We start from the raw sequence: 18195 nt of genomic DNA on the forward strand, positions 1-18195 counted from the left end.
TGAGGTGCACTCAAAGAGCAGCAAGTATCTTTTTAGGCTACAATGAAGATAATGATTTTGTTGTCTAACCCATTGAGCTCCCCAACCATTTTAGTTGGATGCATACTGAATACTCAACTTTCATCCAGGTACGTTCTTTGAAAGATAGTCTCTGCCACCTTGAAAACCATTGTAAAATTACAACAAATTCCAAAGTACATTAAAAAACTGCCAAAAATATTATTTGATACCCTATGCCATTTTAAACTTATATTTTCTCCTCCTAGACACCTAACCTAGACAGGTTCTATGATTAATTTATTATCATTTGTCCTGCTGGCATCTTCAGTGTTACAGATTAATTTCTGTTATAGCCTCATTATTTCAGTTCTATAAATATCCCATTTCATTTTACTTCTTTCTACAGTTACTTTGCAACCTGCTTTTTCTCCTTCATTTGGGACTCTCACTTTCAATTTAACACAAGTCAGGAGGCAAAGATTGAGCTGAAACCCAATAATTACACCTCCCTGCTCTAGAAAACAGAATCATTTTTCTTACGGATGGAAGCTGTTCTGATATTCCACAAGCAATCCTAACAAAAAAATTGTAATAATAAAACAAACAAAAAAAAACTCATCACTTGTCAGACTAGTAACAGAAAATGCTGGCTTTCATAATTTGAAAAGCCAACCTAGCTGGATTACAATACAATATTTGCATTTGAGGAAGTGTACAGTTGAATCATAACCCAGACTTCAGCACACTGGGTATATCTGGTTCCACCTGCAAGAATATTAAACCTCCACCCGATTCATCACTGACAAGACAAGTTACATCCACAATAGCTGGCATTCGGTATGTGGCTGCCCACAGAAGACTTTTCAAGTACTTTATGTCCTTGAGTTTTGTTTAGTACTTTCAGGCTTTAAGTTTTCTGACCTTTGCCTTTCAGCTTTTGCCATAAGTTCCTGGAATCCTCTGAAAGTTTAGGAAAGCTTCTGAGAGTTTCTCCTATAAGCATGAGCACATCCTGAAATAAAAAGGGGACATGAAAATTATGAGGTTTTGGATTCCAGTCATTTGTCATGTACTTGTATCATAGGTCTGCCACTGGAAACTATATCCAGTCCCTCAAGAGCAACTAGGTAGGCTGTATCTATCATCACAATTTTGCTGGATTTTTAAAGCATCTTGTTTAAAAACTTTGTTGAACAATGTGCCAGTGATCTGGCCCATACATCACGGAAGCAGAAAGCTATGCTGGTCACTAGAGACCACATATCACTTCTACCTTCTGTGGATGGCTGCCAACATATATGACAAAGAGCTCAGGAGTACAGCGGAGCTCATACACTACACTGGCTGCTCCCCAATGGTTTCTTCCCCAGAAATGTGAAGGAAAAAAAATCTGCTGCCCTTCTTAGAGAAGGAAAAAAAGTGCAAAAAATGAAGCCTGACTTGAGACTGAAGTTCTCAAATTTCAACTACAGATAAAATGGATGCAAAAAAAAATAATAATCAGGAGGCTAGCATTATTAGGGAAAAATGGAATGTGTGGTACAGTCTACTAATTCCCAATCTGCTCACAAACACAGAAAGAAGTTCTGAAGTTTCAGAGAGCCATTTCTATCCTTTGCTCAGAAACAACTTGCTTTCAGTTTCACTCTGTATTAAGTGGTAGAACTCTTCCTTGAGAAAGAGTATCCTGAAGAATAGCCACAGAACAGGCAGGGAATTCCATGAATTCCAGCTTACATTATAGAAAATCCTTCTGGAATAGATTGTGTAACTATAATGCATGAATCTATGTTAGCATTGAGAAGACAATACTTTAAAGAAGTTTCACCACATCTGTAGAGAACAGTAGAGATCAGTCATTTCCAGACTCTATCACAGTTTATGCAGAAACATAGAATCTTAGAGGTATGTGGCTGTGACGTGTTACACAAAGTATTTCTGAAAAGGTAACAGAAGACTTGCTGCAAAGCTACGTTTTCCCCTCCAGCTCTTTAAGTTCCCACAAATTTTTAATTAGGCCTTATTTTTTTCCTCTGCCATATTCAGTTGGGAAGAAGTGACAGTCATCTCACAAAACTAAGTCAATTTTGAGGAAAAAACAAAAACATACACCACCAGAAAGAAAAAAAAAAAATCAATATGCATAGGCACATAGAAAAGCAAAAGCTCTACTCTAAAGCTGATATCACTGCAACTTAGAACAGCTGGGAACACACAAAACAAGTATACCTATGCTTCTATGAATAGTGTAACAGGAAAACTTTGGCATTCAGACTGTATCTTTGCAGAAAGTCAAATTCTCTTCCAAATTCTCTTCTCTTCAAATTCACTTTCCCAATGTTATCATATTCAAGCGATTAAAAAAAAAAAACATAAAATGACATCCCTGTCATGGTTAAGAAAAAGCCTTAGAAGCAGGTTTTAAGGAGCAAGCTGTCTCAGCCTCCATAAAATCCATTGCACATTGCAGTATCTTATTCAGCAATTCTTAAGGCAAAGGATTTGGAGAAAGACTAGAATGGGAAGAGCTAACTCCTACGTCATTTGTTATTTGCCATTTTGTTTTGGACAGTCCATCAGAAAAACTGCGGGGAACTAATCAAAATGTACCCAAAACACTTCCAGGACATCATGAAAAAAAGACCTTCAGCTTATATAAATCAAGCAAGCTTAAATTACTTGATCAGCATGCTAGCCTCATGGCTTCATAACAACATGGAGCCAAGTTCATTCCGAACTGTACTGCATTCAGATCAATTTGATTACATTACTATAAATTAGGGCAAAATCTGGCTTAAGAATTCTTTAGCTATAGTAAGTATAAAAGTGTTACAAAAAAAAACAACCTGATGCACTTGCTTACTCTGGAGTAAATTTGTTCTTCCAATTTTTCCCGGAGTAGAGCTCTTTCCAGTAGTATCTTCTTCTGTCTGAGAAAAGCAATTTTGGCTAGCTCTGCCTCCTTCTTCTGACAGTCAGGGCACAGTGAAGATTTGTGCACTTGAGCTTCTGTCACCTGAAGGATGAGACTTTGATGCAATGAGCAGTGTCTGTCCCAGCAAGATGGCTACTCCATTAAACATAATCAATAAAAGTACAGATACAGACAGCATCTAAAGATAAATATTTTCTTTTGTAGGCAGCTGTAAATAATTCCATAGTCTTTGTCACTGTCATCTTGATAAGCCCGTCTGAATGCCTTCACACTAAATATATTTGCTTTTCCTTATGTGCTGCCCTCCCCAGCACCGATAACATAGGCAGCTTCATTTAAAATTATCTGTATCTCAGAACCACAGTACCAAACTGTACTGCACTAGTTCTTCTGTAACAGGAAAAGTTTCCCTGACACTTGAGGCTGTGTACGCAGTACTTATTTCTTCTACCTTAACTATAATAGTCCAAAAAAGTTACGAATGCAAATTAACACATCTGTGAGCAGCTACACCAGCCAACAAAATGCTTTAAGTAGCATAAGTCATGGGTGGATGCTCATTATAAACTTCAATTTCACCAGAATAATCTCTGCATACTTTGTTAGTGTCAAATACATTAGGAGAACCGTCAGCCATTAGTTACTCTTGCTTGATGAGTAATTAGTGCTCCAGAGAGCTAGTCTGGGCGTGATATCCAGCCTTCCACAACAACTAAATATATTAATTCCTGAAGGCTCAATTAAGTTAAATGAATGTGTTTTATCCCATGTTTTCAGCAAGCTAAGAGTACAAAGACTTGATCATCACAACAGCAATTGTTAATCAGCAATAATTCCACCATATGCAACAGCCTGTCTGTAACAAAGCTGTTGTTGAGTAGCTATGTTGATAATAAACATAAAGCCTTATAGGCCATACAAGCCAGAGAGGTTACGATTATCTCTACAAATTTTAAGAGGAAAATAAGTTCTGAAGCAATTGGTTCAAACCTCTACGTGCAACTCTAAAGCAGAATACAAACAAAATTCTATTAGCAGTTTTATTTGTAAAAATAAGAGATACTAATTTGTTAGTTTATTCTCCATGAAACCTTGGGCATATTTAATAACATTACACAAATCCCAATATGTTTATGAATTATCAATAATTTTTATCTGATTTTATTTACAGAGATTCCATCTTGTTATATAGGCCTAATACATTACTACACAAGCAGTGGAATCAGTCCCACATCTCAAGCCTCTGTATTCTTACTCTTGATTTCTCCTCTACATAAAAGTGCTATTATGTGGTGGTAAGCACAGAAGTAGACATAGCAATCAAATTTACTTTATTATTTCTGCAATTTTACTGCTTTATTTCACTGTAATACAAATGAAAAAGCAACAAGAATTCTACAGAATGCTGGGTTGTTTAGTGCTAACAGAATAAAAGAATGTAGGTTGCTTATTTATATTGGTTGAGATTTCTGCAGGTAGAATCGAAGAATCATTATGCCAGAACTGACTTAAAAGTATTCTATCCCGCTCACCCAGCTAACAGAGGAATACGTCAGTCGTTTTTGCTATGCTGTATGGCAACAGATTAAAACCAGCATATATGATAGAATGAAAGTAAAATAAACGACCATAATTGCTATTACAAAGCTTCTTTTTTTTTTTTTTTTAAATTCAGAAACCCTTTGGCAAATACAGACATTCTGTACCAATTTCAAGCAAGGCACAGGCATTTGCCAAAGCCCAGATTTATGAGTAAAGGCATCTGTAGGTGATAATTGCTATAAGCACATATTCCAATCCATCTACATGCACAAAGTGAGAATGCAAGTATCACTGGCCAAATACTACCAGCCTCAACCCTCTGGGCAGATGCAGAGTTGAAGAGCTGTGTTAGAATGCCTATCTGACAGAGGGGGAAAATATACTGGGCTGATGAAAAAGAGAAGTACATCAAACTGTATAAAGATGATGTAAATGATTTTTAATAAAGGAACAGAGGAAACCAAGATTCTATTGGACATGCTTTAATTTTCAACATTACTAATATCTAACGGGAAGAAAGCTGGGGGCAGGGGGTGGCTTGTGCCTTTTGAAATACTTTTAGTACTAGAATTAACAAGACTACATAATCTAGCAATATACAAATACTTCTATAAATAACGAGTGCAAAGGTAACCAGAAAACAAGGCTTCTGGGGCATACGGTGGAACTGCAGTAACTGATCATCCCAGTCTCAGTCAACAACAAATCACCAGCACTGCTACCATCACACACAGTACCTGTTTAATGGTCTCCCGGAAGTTTTTCAGACGGATTCTGTTCAGCAGCTGATGGGGAACAATGCAGTTCCAGTCACTTGCCTCTGATGCCTTTGATGTGAATCCACGTTGCTGCTTTCTTGACTTGCCCCCACTTGCCTGCTTAGAGATCAGCTCCTGCAGCAACCTCCTTATCTTAATGATGCAAAAAGACTGGAGAGCATCCAGTTCTTCCTCTGATAACTCAGTAATTTCTGTCAACAAAACAAAGTGTCAATTATTACAACAGAGGAAGAGAATTACTGGTCTTCTATCTGTGCAACCTCATATTATCTATTTAATAAAAAACAAACCCAATGTCAAGCCTGGAAGCAATGACTGTAATAACAGTAATAACAATTTAAACCAGAATCTGGATAACAACTGCAGGCACTTACATAACAGATGCCTCTGAATAGTCTCCAAAGAGAAAAGATAAGAACCCTAAAGATTTATACCACTTAATGATGCTGCATAAAGTTATTAGTAAATCTAATACTACTTTTCAAGTACCGAATCAGAGGCTGTTGCAGTAACTCTGAAAAACAATTCAAACAACCCATAGTTATGTGGGGTTTTTTGTTGTTTTGTTTGTTTGTTTTTCCTGAGGAAATGCAATTACTTTAAAAGTATTTTCCTCTCAGGCTTCAATGATCCTTTAAGAAACTTTAATACGACCCTGTTTAAACAACATCTTTCACTCTTATCTCCTCCCTTGCCAATGACATGTAATCTGTTTAAGTTTATTATTACATTTCAGATGGGCATCCAAGGATGGATTTAAAACTTCACACAGTGCTTTGAGGGAGATTTTCCACTTATTTAAACAGAGTCAATCAATACAGACAACCAACAAGTAAGCTTTTTGATGTTGCAATTTCATTATTTCATGAGTTCAAGCACGTAATGACGCTGGGCTGTACTACATGGTCTTAAGAGATACCATTTTTTCAGCTATTTAAAGAGGGGATTCTGTTTCTCTACCTTTATAACACTAATTTTGTTGGGTTTTTTTTATGCAACTTCTGAAGCCCAGTGAAACACCTGACTGTCTATAATGAAATGAGAAGCAAGGGAACCAAACAAATCATTACTAGAAGTCTGATGGATGCCTCTGCATGTAGCTAATGCTAACACAGTACTCCCTTTTCAGAGCTGCACTCTGACAGCCAAAAAGAAGGCAGACAATAATGACTACATACGTGGTTTGTTTTGACTTAAGCATTCAAATGGGGAGTATACCACTTAAGCAGTCTTTCCTTATTACATGCTTCACACTCATTATCAGTAATTTCCCTGACATTCAATTTTTCTACTTCTGGACAAACACTGCATATTCCAGGGTGCTTCTGAGACAACCAGTACTTTGTCATTAATCTCCTTAAATGTACTGGCATACTGTACTTAAATGTACCTTGGCATAACCATAACACAAATCTTTACAACAATGAACAACATAAACATAAAACCCTTCCTAAATATGCTGTGATTAATGGCACCTGAAGCAGGCAAGTCACTGCAGTGGAATTTCATAAGGAAACCAGGCATGTCTTCAGAAAAGCAGTCAATCCTTATGAAGATTAAGTGGATCCACAGTTAAGACTAAGCAAAGTGGAAATCGGTAAGCTTTGCCTTATGGACATGGAAAATGTGTGATTTAAGTGCAACTGTCACAGTTCAAAAATCAATCATCATATAGCAATTTATTCCTCCTTAGAAGCTGGTATATCGAATTCACTAAAGACACAGTGATACTTCATATGATGAATAAGAACTACTGGTACTGTAAAATGCAATTTAATATTTTTTTTCCTTGGATAGGATCATGAAAATTTGCACAGGTGAACACCATCAGATCATTTTCCTTGCAAAACTAAGTAAGACATGCATCAGTATCTGGTTTAACTATATTAAAAAACAGATACATATTCACCTATGTTGCTCACAGACTGAATAAAAGAAATGAAAACATTACTGTGATGGTAAAAAAAAAAAAAAACAAAAACCAAATCAATTAAAAATACTAACTTGAGAACTTCAATGCACAGGTAAAATACACGGGGCCTGCTGAATACTTTGTGACAATTTAATACCAGACTAACTCATTCAGTGAAGTTTCTTCTGACACATCAAAGTGCACTTGAATCAAGAACTGGTTTCTAATAAAGCACACATTAATTCTGTGCTGCCAGGCATCCACCCATTTGCTCAGACACCCACAGACATTAGAAGAGACAATAGCAAAGAGAAGAGGAAGTTTTAAACTTTATCAGTAAATAAACTCCAAAAGAATAGAAGTGTTCAAAGATTTAGGACTACAATTTTACGGAAGTAAGAACCAAAAATGATGAGAGAAGTAAGCACACAGTTAAATTCAGGGAGAAGAAGAAAAAAGAAGAGTATTTTAACTACATAATAATTATTCAGACTTTCAGATTTTCTTCTAGGTAAAAGAGGTTTGCCTGTTCTTCTGCTGAAGGAAGTGAGATTTATGCAGCAGGATCCATGTTGAAACCAGTTGGTTTTCAGTTTCATTTCTTGTCTTCTCTTTTCCATCTTTGGACTAGACATGCTTGAATGCTCAATCTCCATTTGTGGTGGCAGATTTAAATGTCATTGTATATCTGTCTATAGAGAATACCTGCCAGTGCCAATTACTGTTCCAGAAGCATGCTTTGCTGATGCTTCATTGCCCCAAGTCGTGCATTCCATACCATCTTCCTTGGAGGATAAGGAAGGGAAAGGTGTTAAGAAGAACAAAACCAGACACCAGAACAGACATCAAATGAGAACCATGCATCACACAGACACAGGCTAACAAAGCACAGGCGTGTTTAGAAAGTAAAGCACAAACTGAACCAACGACTTGCTCAGATAAAAGCAGCAGTCAGTATCTCACCACTGGAGATAAAATAATCTCCACATCTACATTATAAAACCTGGCACGTGCCTTATAACTGAATGACCTACACAGATTTTACTTCCTGTATGCAACTGCATTTTTAAGGGTAAGATTTTAAATCTACAGAAGTGATGGAAGAAAAAAAAAAAGAAAGGAAATCTACTGTTTTCCTGAGTTTCCTTTATCTCTGATGTCTAATTTTGATTAAATAGAAAAAACTTAGAGCATAATAATAACAGATAAATACCACCTTCTACTATAAGAAGAAAAACTGTGGAACGGATAAAGGAGAGATAATTGTGAAAGTCAGTGACTGATTACTACTCAGTAAGATCAACACGATAACATTTTCATAATTATTTAAATTGCATTCATGCAATTGAGTATAGCAATTCAGATTAACACACTGATGGCCCAATCAGCAAACATAAGTTTCAAAAGATCTGTTCAGATAGCATAACACTGATAATAAGCCATCTGATAAACCAAGCTATTTAACAGAAATATGAATTCAAAGCCAGCTATGTTCTCCAGCACAGCGCAGGATATCCTCAGTTTCCACTCAACAATGATTATAAGAGACAACAAAAAAAAGTCTCACAGAATTCGTATTTCTTAGGAGAAACTCTTTCTCAGTTCCCACATGGACGTTGCTGGTTGGAATTTCCCCATTTGGCCTGTATCAATGCTATTTTACTACTGAATAGTAAAGCATTCTAACAGTTTGGTGGATGAAAAGATAGAACTCTGAAACCCCAGGGCCTCAGCCTGCTGGAGTCCCACACCTTGTGCATATTACCAAGTAGGAAGTGCCAACAAGCACAGGATTAAAAACGAGCCAGCAACGACTAATGGGTACCTGCTCCCTCCTGCAAACAATAGTTAGAGCTTCCTCAGTTTTTATAGGCAACTACTACTACTTTAGTAAGTACTTTTACTATTTCACTATTTTCCTTATACTATTTGCTGAGCCAATTGAAATACTGGGACATTTGGAAATTTGTTCACGAAGCATGCACAAACCAGATCTACTCTAGAAATAGCTGGGCAACTCGAAAAAATTAATAGAGAAAAACAAATCCCTATGCTTCCCTCAGTGCACTCACCTTACACACATGCCAGCACCTTTCACCCAAACACCACAAACTGCAGGTATTTGTATCTACCCTAGACTTTCTTACCTTTAGATTTCCCAGTGTTGATACCAGTACCATAATAAGCAGAGTAGTTTAAGTTGTCAAAATTGACCGACACCCTGCATTTCAGTATTTCAGCCACAGAGTTGTCTAATTCTGTTCAAATATTTCAGTACCTCTAAATAACATGCACTAACAACCGAAACTCTTACTTTAGCTGGCAGCAGTACAGTGGTAACACTGCATTAAAAAAAACCCAACAAGCAAAGCATTTAACACAAACACCTTACAAGCTAATTTAAGTGTGAAATCTCTCAATAGGAGCACAAGCCAGGCTGCTAAAAAGCCCCACCTGAACTTTCAGACATATGTGAACCAAAGAACTGTGGTTTCCTGTAGTAAATATCAAAGATGATTAACTGTCTTCAGAATAATTGAGAGACTTGGAGACTTAGAAGAATAGGGTGGTTTTTGGTTTTTTGGTTTTTGTTTTGTTTTTTTTTGTTTGTGATGCATTTTTCTAATAACTAGTTGCTACACGACTGAGGTAAAGGTCCAAGAAAGAAGAGGAGAAAGCAACAGTTACAGTAAAAACTTCCTCACTTCTCCTGATGCAAGCATCAAGGTTTTTCTTCTTTTAAGCCATAAATAAATCTAGCAAAAACAAGAGTCATGTTTCAGGACATTCCTACATGCAAACCAAGATTTTCCTCATTTTTTTTTTTAAAAACTCTTGCTTTATTATCCATAGATGAATTCAAAAGTGACATACATATTCCGTGCATACATCATTCATTTTGCTAAATTTACAGAGGGGAATTAACTGTGCAGCAGCCTAGCTCTAGGAGATCTCATTTTCTATTATGCTTTAAATGACATCAAGTTGATAATATCATAAGGGGCTCAGAGCCTACCGAGTGCTGAATTAAGTCAAAGGAGAGGAGACATCCATAGGTATCAGCATACAGAAGTTGCTGTGCTTATTCTGAATGTTAGCTGTGTACTTTTTTTTTTCTAATAAACGTAGACTGCTAAATATCAATGATAATGATGATAATTTGGGGATAATCTGCCCACTGCATGCCAGCATTGTTTTCATACGAATGAAGCCTAAGCATGAACCTTCATATTGACAGAGCTAGGAAGCACACTGTACCCAGAGTGCTTAACTACTTAGATGATCAGGGAGAGCACAGATAGAGAGCAGTGCATCATTTTACACATCACCTTGAGCTAAAAGACTCAGCGACCAGCCTGCCTATACCTACCCACAGCCTATAAGCTGAAGACAGAACGTTTCTTTGAGCAGTATTCAGAGGATGAAATCCTGCCAATCAATTTTCAAGGAAAACCCTGTAGAGATCTGAAACATTCTTAATGCTACATTGCTGTTTATAATTTGTTAAAGGAATCCGAATTCTCTTCAGTTTTGCTATCAATCAAATGATCATGAGACTCTGATGTATTTTAGGAAGATTATCTCAGCATAGCTCACCAGGAGAGGCCTCACTACTAAAAATAATGTACATTACTTGACTCCATGAAGAAACCCAATAATAGAAAGATAAAAGCTGAAGATGACTTAGGAACTCATAACACTGACTCACCACTGTTGTGAATGAGTTATGCAATTAAGAGAAGTGTAAGAATGATCTTAGGGCACGTTCTCCTGTGGTGTATGGGGAGCTTCAGGATGCTTCTATACAAGTGCAATGCCACAGAGTACCTGGACCTAGTTTATCAGTCTTAGAGCAGACCTACAAAACTTTTGATATTTTTCCCCACATACATGCAAAGGAAGATACCCTGCCTCAATTATTTTTCTTGCTCAACTACAACTTTCTTGCTCTTTTTTTTAATTAAAAATAGTATCTCTGACCCACTTTTTAGAGAGATTTGAGCAGTACTTTCATTCCACCATCTGCTCTCACATTTCCTTGCATAACCAGTGCATGCAAAATGCCTCCTTCTTTCCTCTCTTCCCCACTCCTCCTCCACACACTACATCATTGTGTTGGTTGAAGTTGTTCCATTGTTCTTGCCAAAGCTGGTGCCCTGCTGCCTCCTGCAGCTTAGAAAAGGAACTCTGAGGTCTGCTCTGTAAGTAATGCCTCCTATTTTATTACATTGGCCCACGACATCAGTAAGAAGATATTGGTGGTATGGCAGTAGAGGTTGAACCTTCCCATCAATATTCCATCACATTCTGTTGCCGTGTGACAGATGGCAGCAGAGGGGCAGTCTGACAGAATGGCATCTGACATGGAAGAGTACATGAAACCAAGGTGTGTCACTGGATTCCTCTGTGGAAAAAATTGCACTCACTGACATTCACTGATGCTTGCTGAACATTTACAGAGACCAAACAAAGGATGTCAACACAGTGAGGAGTGGGTGCTTCATTTCAGCAGTAGCAACACAAGGACAGTCATGCATAACTGTGACACCACGAAATAAAGAGCATCACAATTAGTTCACCTGCATGAATTAGCTAACGCTAGTGACTATGCTGAAAAACTGTTTAGTAGCTGAAAATTTGCTCTATTAGACAGTGTTATTGTGTTCTTTGTATCTGCTGTCATTTCCATGGAAATAAATAAGAGGCATTACTTTAGGAGCGACCTATGTAAAACATAGCAAACCGGCAATTCAATAATTAACACAGATGATCTGCAGGGTGGAAACATTTCACCTGTTCTGAAAGCATGTTTACTTTTAAAGAGAAAACACACCCCAGTACCTACACAGCTGGAGAGAAAAAAAAAACAGCCCAGTAAAATTGAGATTTTACAGTTAAAGAAAAGTTATCCGTTTTAAATTTCTGCAGATTTATCCACACCTTGTAATAACACATGAGCAGTAAAATGTCTCTGCACCACGAGCAACAAACCCATGTGTTACAGCAGACAAACTGTTTTGTTTTTTTCTTCCAAGAAAGCAGAGAAGAGAAACTTACTTTATATACCTGGCTAATTGAGTCTGGTTAATTACCTGGCTTATCTTTAATAACTTATACATGACATTTTAGAGTAGTTAAGAATTCTGATCCCTTTTTTTTTTTTTGTCAAAAGAAGAATTATCAACTCTACTTAAGTTAGTGAACTCACCAGCACGAGTTTTGATGACAAATTTTTCTTGTTTAATGCCAGTTTCCTTATTTTTTAGGACATCAATCAATTTTCCAATGAAATCTCTTTCTGCAGCTGCAGATTCAACTACTTCAGACTGCTCTTCTACAATGGAAAAAAAATAAAAATTTGATCATATATTGTTACAAAAAAAAAAAAATAATCAAGATTACTAAATCAAGAGGCAAATTCTCCACTTGAACATGGCTGAGTTTTCCTTGGTGCTGAAAAAGAAGCCTCAAGCCACAGGACTTTACAATTGATATCAACAACTTTAGGTTGAAATACCAAGGAAGTTTCTGTCCCATGAAAGTATCTCTCACTGCTCATTTCTAATCACTCCACTGAAAGATTATAGGATAAGCTGAAAAGAAGAGAGTTGCACATTCCATTTTGTCTGCAGTGCTAACTTAACCTCGATCAAGGCCCGCATAGGCTCCTCATTTGTGGCAGCACAAATACTCATGGGAGTAAGTGAACTGAATCTGGAAAAAATGAAAGACTGAAGTAGTCTGAAAAATCAGTGCCACTGACAGAAAGGTAAGTACGGCACGGTTCCAGACAGCAGCTGTCTTCTCTAATCTGTTTTCAGAATAGCAGTAGCAAATTCAATAGGCTTATAGAAGGAGATAATGGAGACATCAGCGTAACAGGTTTTACATAGTTATTTATATATGCTGCTCTCTATAAGGTATCAAGTGCAGAAAACTATCAACTTCCCAAAACATTTTTTCTATGCATTATTCCCTGGTTTTTCATTTGACAAGTAGCATCCAGAAAACTCCATAATTTCATGGCATATTAACCTCATAAAGATACAAAGTGGTAGTACCTACTAAAAGCACCTCCACAAACAGAGCACATGCTTCTGGATGGCAAAAACAAGGACTTCAATGGTTAGGCATGGAATGATTTCAAGATGTTGTTGTATATCCAGAAAAAAGGTTTAATAAACCCCATCATTTGTAAAAACTAATTTTTACAAGCCAAACTGTTCAATCTAATCCATTAGACACTGTTCAATTATAGAAATGTAGCATGAATAAAGACATCATAGCAATAATAATCTTTTTCAATTTTTTTAAGCACTGATCTCCAAGCCTATACTCCATTCAGTTTTCTTTTTTTCTTCTTTGCAAATTCAACTCTCCAATGCCCAGACCTAAAGCTGCAAGAGATAGGTTTGTAGGATAGTAAGCTCTCCATACCTGTATGACTTTGGCCTGCCATCAACATGCTTTCCCCTGGATCCAACACAGCAGAATGTTTTGTATTTTCTGTGGAACAATACAATTCAGATGATTTGCTCTCATGCTGGCAGGAGGCTACTTCTTCCTCACTGAAGGGTTCCCAGGTGTCTTCTGAATAGTCAAGGACAGAACTAGCATAACTCTGGTTCAATTCCTTCTGCTGCTTTTCACAGTCACCAGAGCCATCTGATGAGGTAGTAGTCATGGTGCAACACTACAAATAAAAACAGAATAAAAGCATATTGCAGTTTCAGTTACACAGGAAGAACAACTGAATTACTTACAGCTATAGGGGACACGTGGACAAATACTATAGCTCAGCTCAAATCCTATTTAGCCACCAAAACAAGTGGATGAAATAACTACTTAATGTGTTACAACAATGCAACACCCTTGAAAGCACTACTGCTGATCAAATAATGCATCATTAAAATCTGCTGGGTAAGCATACAATAACAATTATCATCAAGCACTGCCAATGAATTTTGATGAGCATTCCTTCTGAGTTTGCATGCAATGAATTACAGGTAACGCTTGGATTAAGTCATTCATGAAAACAAAGGTGATTTTAAAACATATTTTGTTTTTCTTAGATTAAGCCTCCCACCTCTCAAAAAAGCAAACTCTCCTTATTTAGATTAGATTTTGTCTAGAATACTAGAAAATAAGCACAAGCCTGCTAATGTTCTCAAAATGAAAATAGCCACGCTCACAGTGTAGGAAAAACAAAAAACAAAAAGCTCTCCAGAACAAAGTTTGAGGAATAAAACAGACCTCAGACAGGGAGCTACCACATAACTGACAAGCTTTAAAGCTTTATTCTTTTCTTTTTTTTTATTAGAATGATTCACTACCCATTCTCCCTTTGAATCTAACAACTCTTCTAAATAATTTCACCCCATTTCTTCTCCTGCTCTCATAAGGAGAATAAATGAATGGGTGGCATGCTTTTTGAAAGATGTGGCTCTTCCATCAGAAAAAACAGAACCCCCGAGTGATGAAAGTGGCTAAACAAAGGAACCATCACCCTGAAGTTCAGCTACACCACTGTACTTTGGTGTTCATTAACGGTTTAGCTTGGACAAGAGTAGGCTTCTGGAAGGCCTCACTATGGCCTTCCAATATTTGAAAGGAGCATATAAACAGGAGGGGTACATCTGTTTACAAGGGTGGATAGTGATAGGATAAGGGAAACTGAGACAGGGGAGGTTTAGGTTAGATATTAGGAAGAGGTTTTTCACTCAGAGGGTGGTGACACACTGGAACAGGTTGGCCAAGGAGGTTGTGGATGCCCCATCCCTGGAGGCATTCAAGGCCAGGCTGGATGCGGCTCTGGGCAGCCTGATTTAGAGGTTGGTGACCCTGCACATAGCAGGGGGGTTCAAACTCTTTGATCACTACGGTCCTTTTCAACTCAGGCCATTCTATGAACTTAGTTTTAAAGGTGCTGATTTTAGCTATTTCTCTCCTAGAAGCGCACTGCCGTTTGCTCTACATGCTTGTTACTACCAAGGTCCTTTGGTGAACTGTGTACAGACTGCATGCCCTAAAAAGTTCAGGGCTTTTCCCAACAGTTGATTCCCAAAAGCAATTTGTAACACCAATTTCTAAGACCAAAAGTTTAATCTTTGTTTTAACATGTGCCAGAAGTTAAATAATAGTTCTGATCTAACCTTTAAATATTAATAAATACTTAGTCATTTTTTTGTTCACTACACCAACATTAATTCAGACTTATTAATTAGATGAGATCCAACAGAGAAAAATAATAGGAACTGCAAACTGAGTCAGTGTTCTATCCACAGCTGGCCTAAGGAGCTACAGCTGCACACAGCACACAGATAGGGGAGACAACCATCAACCCATCCCTGCCATTTCCAGTAACCATATTCCTCAGTGCCACATCTACACATCTTTTGAAAACCTCTAGAGATGACTTCACCATCTCCCTGTGCAGCTCGTTCCACCACCTCACTGCTCTTTCTGAGAAGAGATTTCTTCTAAAATCCAACCCAAACCTCCTCTGGCACAATTTGAGACCATCACCTCCTGTGCTATAGCAGTTACCAAGGAAAAGAAGCTGACCCTCACCTTATCACAACCTGCTTTCAGGGAGTTGCAGAGAAGAGTAAGGACTCCCCTGAGCTTCCTCTTCTCCAGACTAAGGAATTCTAGTTCCTTCAGTCACTCTTTGTTAACACCTGTGCTCCACACCTTTCACAGCTTCATTGCCCTCCTCTGGATAGACACCAGGGCTCCAAAGACTTTCTTGTAGCGAGGGATCAAAAACTGAACACAGTACTCATGGTATTGTATAAGGTATAAGAGGATATAGCTGCCACCGACAAGTTCTCAAATCACCCAAGAAAGATACTGGTCAAATTCAGTAACAAAAAGAAACAGCTTAACCCTTTCCAAGGATAAGGGCTCACTGAAATATTCCTAAAGGAGACCATCTCCAAGCTGAGGTACTTTCCCTTCAGCTGCCAGCCCCTGAAAGAGATTAGACGTCCATTCCTTCCAGTCACACAAGTGAATTACTTCATCTGTGCTCCCAGGGTTGGCCAAGCCCCTTCTCCAGGTGCTCAATCACCGGTTCAGGCTGTGACCCAACAGTTGCCATACACCAGAGCTGAGTACAGAGGGAGGATTATCTCCCTGCTCCTGCTGGCTGCACTATTTCTGATGCGAGCCAGGATGCTGCTAGCCTTCTCGTTTACCTGGGCACACTACTGGCACCTGGTCATCTGGCTGCCAACCAATACCCTCAGACCTGTTTCTAATCACTCTGCCCCAAGCCTGCAGCACTGCAAGGGTTTGCTGTGACCAAAGTACAGGACTCGGCACTTCGCATTCTTGAAGCTCATACAATTGACTCCAGCCCAGCGATCCAGCCTGCCCACATCCCTCGGTAGGGCCTTCCCACCGTCAGGCAGACGGCTGCTTCCTCCCAGCTTTGTGTCCTTATTGAGGGCACTCGATCCCTTTGTTACAGCAAGAAGCAGCCAACGGGAAAGCCTTCTGCATCCACTTCCCGGTTAAAGCCCCGCCGCGGCAGACGTTGTTCCTTCCGTTATTAATCTATATCTTTTATAAGGACAAATTCTCTTCAGGATGTCGTAAGCACACGCTGGGGCCTTCCTTTACAGTCAGACTGCGTGGCGCTGGGCCCGAGCGCTGTACTTACGGACGCAGCCTTACACGCAGCCAAGAAACACCTCTGCTTCCTTTCCCCCGCCGTCTCCGGCCCAGCAGGGCACGAGGCCCGGCCCCAGCGGCGTTCCGCCCCGCCCCGCCTGGCCGCGGAGCAGAGAGCGGCGGGGCGCCGTGCGGGGCTGGGTTTGCCGCCCTCACGCCCTCCCTGCTCCTCAGGCAGCGATCATCTGTGAAAAACGAGGGCACCCACCACCTCTCTGGGCAACCTGTGCCAGCGCCTCACCACCCTGAGTGTAAAAACTTTCCTTATGTCCAATCTGAATCTCCCCTCTTTTAGTTTGAAACTTCTTCCCTTTGTCCTGTCACAAAAGACTCTGCTAAAGAGCCTGGCCCCTTCTTTCCTATAGCCCCCCTTAGATACTGAAAGGAAGTGGGCTGGACTAGCTGAGGTCTTAGCTTGACTTTGATATATTTGGGACACGAATGTTGTCTTCTCTCATGTTTCATTATGTGCAGCAGCTCAAGTGATGTGGATTCTCTTGAAATAGAGAATCTATTCTATGTGCCACTCTTATAATGTAAAGAAACAATTTTGCCAGCATAAGAAGAGTGTAAGAGGAATGAACAGCCCATATTGTTTAAATGTTTTAGCATTCAGTGTTTCGCTGCTTGGTGCTGGTCCTTTTCAAGAACAAAAATAATTTACATGGTAAACGTTAATTTCATATTCCCCATCAGTACAAATTAGAGTAGCGATCAGTTGGGAATGGAAGGGGCATCCTGCAGGAACTGGGAGTCAGCTGAATAACAATCAGAGCAGAGATCTGCATAAAACAGCCTTTTATTTAGGCTGTCAACATTAGGAAAGGAGAAAAATGTAATCAAGAAAACACCAGCTCTTTAGATAAGCAAAATCTGCATTGTGTACTAAACCTTTCTGACCTAAAGATTCACCTTTTATTGATTGCTTTTATTTATATCTTTCTTCTCAGGAAAGTAATGTTGCAAACAGGCCAGCAAGCACCCAAACTGAATAAGAACACTTTCTGGGAGAATCTTAAGAGGTAGGCTGACAGTTTTCATGCTCTGGGTTATAAATGATTGTGAAATAGTATAGGGAGGAACATTACGTTTTCCTTGAAATTCTAATCAAGATATACAGAGAATATCACAGAATAACACAGATCTCACAGTTCCCACTAACTGCCTCCCTGTCAGCTTGATACTTCATTATTTATCACTGCCCATTTTTTATGGTAACAGTTGACATTAGATTATTACTGACCTGGTTGATATTTGGATTTATTCCCTAGAGGTTAAAGACTTTGTAGTTTCATTTTCTCAGTCCTTTTTAAAATTCATAATTTTAGAGCATGGAATATATATTGTTC

General features: G+C 38.7%; 1 protein-coding gene across 1 annotated transcript in view; it reads right to left on the reverse strand.

The window, feature by feature from the left end:
- The window catches only part of C9H8orf48 (chromosome 9 C8orf48 homolog), a 30068-nt gene extending 13124 nt beyond the window's left edge, over window positions 1–16944 (reverse strand). The window contains exons 1-6 of the mRNA XM_010715329.2: window positions 16836–16944; window positions 13607–13862; window positions 12378–12503; window positions 5215–5447; window positions 2864–3016; window positions 922–1012 (exon numbers count right to left, since the gene is read on the reverse strand). Coding sequence (XP_010713631.1) covers window positions 922–1012; window positions 2864–3016; window positions 5215–5447; window positions 12378–12503; window positions 13607–13853 — 850 coding nt within the window. The 5' untranslated portion in view covers window positions 13854–13862; window positions 16836–16944. The remainder of the gene's footprint in view (window positions 1–921; window positions 1013–2863; window positions 3017–5214; window positions 5448–12377; window positions 12504–13606; window positions 13863–16835) is intronic.
- Window positions 16945–18195: the final 1251 nt, after the last annotated feature.

Source organism: Meleagris gallopavo, chromosome 9 (assembly GCF_000146605.3).
Source record: "Meleagris gallopavo isolate NT-WF06-2002-E0010 breed Aviagen turkey brand Nicholas breeding stock chromosome 9, Turkey_5.1, whole genome shotgun sequence".
Taxonomy (NCBI): Eukaryota; Metazoa; Chordata; class Aves; order Galliformes; family Phasianidae; genus Meleagris; species Meleagris gallopavo.